The sequence below is a fragment of the Artemia franciscana genome, chromosome 17, assembly GCF_032884065.1.
Source record: "Artemia franciscana chromosome 17, ASM3288406v1, whole genome shotgun sequence".
Lineage (NCBI taxonomy): Eukaryota > Metazoa > Arthropoda > Branchiopoda > Anostraca > Artemiidae > Artemia > Artemia franciscana.
The window spans coordinates 6,341,551-6,349,593 of NC_088879.1; the positions used below are offsets into that span (position 1 = coordinate 6,341,551).

Sequence of the window (8,043 nt, forward strand, 5' to 3'; positions counted from 1 at the left end):
GACACCAGTTGCCAGTACCAGAGGTCATGGAATCAACCTCCAGTATCTTGATGACTGCTGTTGTGTTTACATCACAGCCTATATTGACACCAGTTGCCAGTACCAGAGGTCATGGAATCAATCTCCAGTCTCTTGATAACTGTTGTTGTGTTTACATCACAGCCTATATTGACACCAGTTGCCAGTACCAGAGGTCATGGAATCAACCTCCAGTCTCTTGATGACTGCTGTTGTGTTTACATCACAGCCTATATTGACACCAGTTGCCAGTACCAGAGGTCATGGAATCAACCTCCAGTCTCTTGATGACTGCTGTTGTGTTTACATCACAGCCTATATTGACACCAGTTGCCAGTACCAGAGGTCATGGAATCAACCTCCAGTCTCTTGATAACTGTTGTTGTGTTTACATCACAGCCTATATAGACACTAGTTGCGCGGAGTTGTATCTTGCCCATAGTAGGATTTCAACACACATCTTTAGACTAGACGTTAACCTCCAGTGCTCCCACAGCCAATCAGCGCGGAAAGATCTTGGCTCTATCGTCGATGTAGCGACGATAGCTATCTGTTGCTTCTAAAAAATGTTTGCACAACTGGTGTCTATATAAGCTGTGGTATACATTGAGAGAGTGCGTTTGCAGAAAGTATATAACAAAAAAAGAAACAATTTGGAAGACAAAATTCAATTTCTTCTCCTGGGAAGGGAGATGGAGATTATAAAAAAAGGAAAAAATAATTGTAAAAAAAAAGAAAAAAGACGTTAGAAGACTCAGTGAGTTGGGCCAAAATTAGCCTCAGCCTTCAATCCTAAACAAATAAAACCCTATTTATCATAAAAAAATGAGCACTAATTTAATTTATGTGTCTTAAACTAAATGCAACTTTAACAAATTCAAATTTTAAGGTTAAAAAACAAGTTTTTTAACCTTTTAGGAGGAATTTTCAAAGGGAAAGTTTCACCAGGGGGAGGGGTAAAAGAGAAAGGGATTTCCTTGCATAATTTGAAAAACAGTCACAAACTAAATAAAAACATTTTTTTCAACTAGAACTAAGGCACAACATTAAAACTGAAAAACAAACAGAAATTATTCTGTATATGAGGTGGGCTGCCCATGAGATATTGCGTCAGTAATCTATACCACCCAGTCTGGGACCCAAGAACGTATCTAGAATTTTTCAGGGCAGTGGGGGAGGGAGGGTTACAAAAAACTTAAAATACATTAAAAAGGTTTATATTTGTTTTTGTTACATTTTTACAACTCAGACAAACATTTCAAGGGAGGTCAAATCCCAACCCCCAGATATGATCTTGTTTGGGCAAACTTAACTTCATAAAAATTAATTAATTATAGATTATAGCCCACCATATACATAACAAACAATATAGAATCACAAAACTGCATAACAAGGAGGAATATCAGTTGATCACTTACCACTTTGACTCTTTAAAGAAGGAGTTACCCTCAGCATTTCTTCATTAGCAATGGCATCTATAATAGAAAATGACAATCATTACAAATATATTTAAAATAGATCATAATAAGAGAGTAGCAAATTTAGACAAGAAATATAACTTTTCATCAATACTTGCAATCAAAAGCAAAGTTAGTCCCACTAATCTGGGGACTGCATAACAAAAAAATTTCCCCTAGAGTAATAGACTACAATGAAGAAGTGAAAATGTCATCTTTTATACAGCTATAAAAAGCTATGCCAGCTTTGCCTCTCATAGAGACTAGCTATCTTGGCTTTACTCTAAATAGGCTTTCAGTGTTTACTTCAGAGAAGGGCATAGAGAAGCAAGAGTAATTCTTATCTATAGTCTCTTCTAAAGGAAACACAATAATAACAAAATTTTGGCTTTTTCTAATGTCAGAAAATTTTGTTATAATGTTTCATTCAGAGATGGGCATAGAGAAAAAGGTATCATTCTTATCTATAGTCTCTTCTAAAGAAAGCCTACCAAGACAAAATTCTTACTCTATAATATGCAGAAAATTTATATTAAACATATTATCTTAGGTTACCTCCACTCTTCATATTTTGCAATATATTTTTGTTTTCTTTGATATAATACAGTTGAACAATGACAATTTTTCTAGTATTTCTATATTTTAAATATTCACAATATTAAGTACCACCAATTTCTTTGTCAATAAAGACTTAGAAATCCTAGTTTCTAAGACGCTAGATCTTCAAAAAGGCTTTTGTAGTTATGTACTCAGTTAGAATATAAAAACACCATTGAAAGATGGGGAGGGGGGCTTTTATGATCATAATTAATTAATTTTGAAACTATTTGTCATGTTTTTTAGAATATTCAAATAGAATAGGATTTCTTACCATTATATTTGTCTATATTTTCTTAATAATTATGTCATTAGCTTGAATATTTTAGCCAGATACAATGCTAATTATTTTAAATAATCAATAATTAATTGTGGAATCTAATCACTAATTGAGATTTTAAGCTCAAGTCTAATCCTGGAAAACATTCTCCAATTTTGGATGCAGAATTTCAAAGTTGTCAGAATTCACAGATACATTCAATCAAAGGCAAGTGTTATGAAGAGTAATATTTGTACTTAAATATACTAGGCTGTATTAGTAACATTTGCATAAGCATTGAAAAAATATGTTTTGCAAGTTTGTGGTCAGACAATCCCAAGATCAGCTATAGAATTTTATGTTTAGAAGAGGAACCAATAAAGCCTGGGCTCCCCCATTGGTATTTTACCCCTCTGCCCATCATCAATACCAAGTATGCAAAACTATCTGAGGTACTTGTATGATATATCCACTACCACTTAAGAAGTGAAGTTAGGTTATATACTAGCCATTAATATCATACTCCATAATCTTATATGTACCATTTTATCAAAAGTACTGTATTATATTTACTCTTATGCTGCTAGTGGAGTATAGTATTTAAGGTCCAAAGTATACTGTATATAGCTTATGGCTGTAACTTAATGGATGGAGTTGTAAACTCCAATACTATTGGTATTATAAAAATAATGCATACCCAACTGCATGCTTGATATTCATTGATCACTGTACTACAACTATAAAAAGCACCATTTGATTTTGTGGGAGAACAATATAGATTGGCAGCCTGGCAGTCACATGCATTATGAAGCTATGATATTAGTTTTGCCCAAATCTAATTCCCAAAATAAACAAAGAATTGCTGCTACATTCTAGTGTGACTGTTCTATGCTTCTTCCTCTTCTTTTGAAAAACAGCACTTGGAGTCTAAAAACAGCCTTCTTTTGTCTTCATAAAAATTATCTGCTGGTTTATTTCTTTCAAATCTTTGTATTCCTCTTTCCAATTATTCTTCCACTTAACCAAACTGAATCAGGTTTTAGGGTCATGTCAACCATACTAAACTATGTCATTTCACTTTAGAAAACAAACAATCTCCTAGAATAGTATTCTTTCCTCATTTCCTGGCAGCTTGATGTTAAGCAGTTCACTTGTGTCAGGCTTCAGAAAGTCACTAGTACCTCATAATATACATCTCAGAATACTAAAAGAAATTGCAGAAGTGATAGCAGACCCCCTCCCCCCCAAAAAAAAATCTTCCAGACATAGCTTACCTCTAGAGAGCTACCAGCAGACTGGAAAGTAGTCAACATAATGCCAGCATTAAAAAAGGTCATTGTTAAAAATCTGAGAATTATTGATCTATTAGCCTAACTTCAGCTGTTGTTAAGATTCAGCTGTCAAATTCTCAAAAATTTAACCACCAACAAGATCTTTCTTGCCTAAGCAGCATGGATTCCAGTCATGAAAATATACTGAAACAAACCTATTGAAATCATACAAAATAATAACAAATCTGATTGACCAATAACATCCTTCTCACTCCTAACTGCAAGCAGAAAGTCTATTTATTCAAGATAGGAAGCTAGAAATCTACTCTGATGAGGCCATAGAAATAAGTGGGGTCCCACAGGGAACTGTAACTAGGCTCTACTCTTTTCCTGATGTACATGTACAACATTTTAATCATCAAATCAAGCTACCTACCATTGTTTGTAGACATATGCATAGCAATAGAATACTGACTTACAAACTTCAAAAGGGAAACTACCCTCTTCATTGGCAGCCATAGTACCAGCCATCATCACACAAGAAGAAAATCCAAGAAGCTGCCAAAGTTAAGCTCCTGATCAAGAATCCATCAAATGTACCTCTCAAGAAGAGTCATAAACCACAGGAATGAAAAGAGGGACTCAACTCCCAGCACTCCCTCCATTCAGTCTTTCAAATGCCAACTTGACAAGGAGTGGGAGAAGACATAGTGGATGTTTGACTGGGACCAACTCAAGAGCACAATGTAAGGTCCAGATAACCTTAAAGCTCTCAGATGGATTAAGGTGATGTATCCAAGTTGTCAAAATTGTATACATACAATATCTCAAGAACAGCCAGGGATATCATGTTTAAACTTTTAGGGGGTATTATAGGGATCTCAGACTAAATCACAAGACATTACCTGCATCTAGGTTGTCCAAAGAATCTACCAGTAATATCTAAGTAGTGACTAAGGTTATTGGTTGAAACTTCCAGCCATGTTGAAGTAAATTAAAACTCACTATGTACATTCATGTCATAAAGGCACATATCTATATTATCTTTAGAACAAATATTGGCATTAAGTTGAAGCTTCTAGGGAATGTTGAGGAGAATATAAACCTAATCAAAAGACATTATCTGCATCTACGTTTAAAGTTTCATGGAGTAGCAACTATGCAACTAACTGTAATTGGGTTGACAGAAGAATATATTGTTAACCTAAATAGAATTTTAAGCCATATCAAGGTTTTTTCCTAAAGTTAAGAAATAATTCTATAGATTTTTAAAAGCTTATAAATTAGGACTGAACAGAGGTAAGTACTCATACTTGTTGAATATTCAAGCCATACCCAGGCTCATCATGGTGCTCAACAGATAATGACATGTCTTCTTCCAGATATTTTGCTTTAGAGATTTTGCATTGTTAAAAATCCCAAGAATGGCTCTGAACCCTACAATTGGCTCCAGATCAAACTTCAATGTTATACGCCATGTCTTCTTTTGGCCTCTTGTTTTCTATTTCCATGCCAGTAATGGCAGACATTTGAGGAATCTTTTACTTATTTGGTCATCTGGTCATAGACCAAAGATGTATCATAGATCATAGATGTATCAGACATAGATGTATCAGAAGATCATAGATGTATTCATGAGAGTTTTATTGACTCAACTACTTTCAAAGATAGAAAAGCCTCTAAAATAGAATTTTAATCTATTTTTAATTTAACCTACTTTTTTGTTTGCCATGTTTTTGCTGGTGAGGTAAGGTTTATATTAACAGATATTCAGGATTGCATCCTGAATCCAAATTTACCATTCATTTGTGTTATAAATGAACTTTAACCCCACCTCTATATATAGCCTAGCCTACCATTTTAGGGTCTACATATGCACATTATGGAGGTGGGGGTAAAATCTATTTCTGATGCAAATGGATGTTAAATTTGGATTCAGGATGCCATTCTGACAATAAATATTTGACCTTTATCCTATCCCCTACCAATGTACAAATATATATAATGAATTGGTATAGGCCTAGGGATGGAAGTAAAGTTCATTTCTGATGCAAATGCCAGTTAATTGGTAAAATTAGAGCAGTTCATATAACTGACTTACCAATAAAGGGAACATGCCACTTGATGCTTTTTTATGCTCTGTACAAATACAATAATCACTTCTAATGCAAATTCAAATTTAAACTCTTTTTGAGCACTTAACAATGATGAATTTTCAATTAAAGTGTGAGTTATCATTCATTTTCCATAAAATAATACTATGTTTGGTAAAATTCTAGTTGATTGAATTTTGGCTATCTTTGAAAGGGGTTAGGTTAGGAAAATGAAACTTTCAGGGATGGGTCTAAAGGCTAAAGTATATCCTGGGAAAGTATTTTGAAGTACCCAGCTTCACTCCTTCTCCCTCCAGACGGCCCTGAAATTTGCCTACATGACAGGTCTATACCTATTGAAATTTTGACAAAACAACATTTTACCTTAATTTTCAGTTACCAGTTGCATTTTCTCTGCCTTTGGTTCTGAAAATGCAATTCCTGTTATTTGAGTAGGATTCTGAGCCATATTAATGTTTTTTTTTTTTTCAAAATTTAGGAAATGTATTTGTATATCTTTAAAACCTTATAACTTATGATTGAGTTAAGTTGTGAAGCTGAAAACAATTTTGTTGTACTTAGTTCAAGCATAAGTTCTATTTTGCAAGGTTTCACTTTTATAAAACACATATTTTTAAAGGTCAGGACCCTCTAGAGGGAGAAGGAGTGGAGGTGGGTACTTCAAAATACCTTCCTGCAACACACTTTAGCCTTTAGACTAATCCCTGAAAGTTTCATTTTCCTAACCTAACCCCTTTCCAAGATAGCCAAAAGTCAATCAACTTGAATTTTACCCTATGTTTCTCAATGTAGCCTAATCTTGTTCTATTTTTTTTCAAAAAAATAATGCTACATTTTCTCAGAAGTCAATTTACTAGAATTTTACCTAATCTTGTTCTATTGTTTTCAAAAAAATAATGCTACATGTTCTTAGTGCTAAAATTATTTATAATTAAGTTAGTTTAGGTTAAAAAATGCTAAAATTTGAATTTATGGTAGAAGTGATCATCATATTTGTAAAGAGCATAAAAAAGGCAACTAGTGGTATGTTCACTTTATTGGTAGGCCTATGCCTAAGTCAGTTAGGCTAGCCTACATGAAGTGCTATAAATTTACCATTAAATTTGCATTCTGGATGAAATTCTAACTATAGAGATAAGTTTATTTCTTAAACACCTGAATAATCCATTAATAGCCAATAAACCTCAACCAAGAAATCACCAATAGTCCAGGCCATGGGGAAAAAAGTGAAACAGGAGCTTATAAGGCCCTTATAGTATATGATTTTGGGCTCTGTGTCCTTTCATACAAATTTTAATCACGAGATCCAACTACTTTCTGAGATAGAGAAAAATCTCATCAGCTAAAATATTAGCCTACTAAGTTAGCAAAACAAAACTTACTTCCTGAGTATTGCCAAAATGGTACTGATCCATCTTTCTGGGCCAAATAGGGTGGTTTAAAGGAAAACTTATATTCAAAGCGCTTATATACATTTTGGGAAAATGAAATTTGCAAAACAATGAAGAAATTGATCAGTCTTGATATTTTGTAATTCAATTCCATTTTCCCGTTTTCCTCTATGGTTATAGTACAGTCATCAATCAAAGTGAAAACCTCAAACCGCACTTTAGTATATTTCACGGATTTCAACGGATGGGATTGATAACGGATAACGGATTTCAGTATTTGATAACGGTTATCGGATAACGGTTGTTGTTTGTGGTCAGAATCTTGCTGGTAGAAGTGGAAATGATATTGCCAGTGGTCTTTGTGCTATCCTTGATAAGGTTTTTACTAACTATCCTGACATCAGAAAGTTGGTTACCTGGTCAGATTCATGTGTGCCTCAAAATCGTAATCAAATAATGAGCTACATGATGTAAGACACCCTGAAGAAGCTCTCATACGTTCAGAGTATAACGATGAAGTATTCTGAGCCTGGCCAATCCACGATTCAGGTGGTCGATGCTGTTCACAGCGTCACTGAGAGGTCTTTGAAACACAAGGAAGTCTTTTCGCTACTAGTCTTGACAAAAAAGCTTTTGATTGTTCAGCCCCGTGACCCGTTTGTCATTATTCAAATGACCAAGCAGAAGTTTTTCGATTACGCCCAAACGTCCAAATGCTATAAGTAGCTTAATTCCATTTTCAAAGGTGAAGTTACTGCAGTTTAAGCAAGGACTATGCAAAAGGGTGTTCTACAAAACTTCGTTTGCGGATACTACTCCTTCTGTAGCACTAATTGCACCAGAGGCTAGCCCAAGGAAGCCATTGCCCAATGTGTCAGCAGTGAGTGTTGTAGAAATGTTGCTGCCTCCTGTACCTTCTAGTACAGTAGTTGAGTT

The 8,043-nt window shown here is 34.5% G+C and overlaps 1 protein-coding gene across 1 annotated transcript in view; it reads right to left on the reverse strand.

The window, feature by feature from the left end:
• Positions 1–7,347, reverse strand: part of LOC136037749 (protein ERGIC-53-like) — a 43,372-nt gene extending 36,025 nt beyond the window's left edge. Inside the window, exons 1-2 of the mRNA XM_065720541.1 lie at positions 7,099–7,347; positions 1,437–1,493 (exon numbers count right to left, since the gene is read on the reverse strand). Coding sequence (XP_065576613.1) covers positions 1,437–1,493; positions 7,099–7,261 — 220 coding nt within the window. The 5' untranslated portion in view covers positions 7,262–7,347. The remainder of the gene's footprint in view (positions 1–1,436; positions 1,494–7,098) is intronic.
• Between the last annotated feature and the right edge of the window lie 696 nt (positions 7,348–8,043).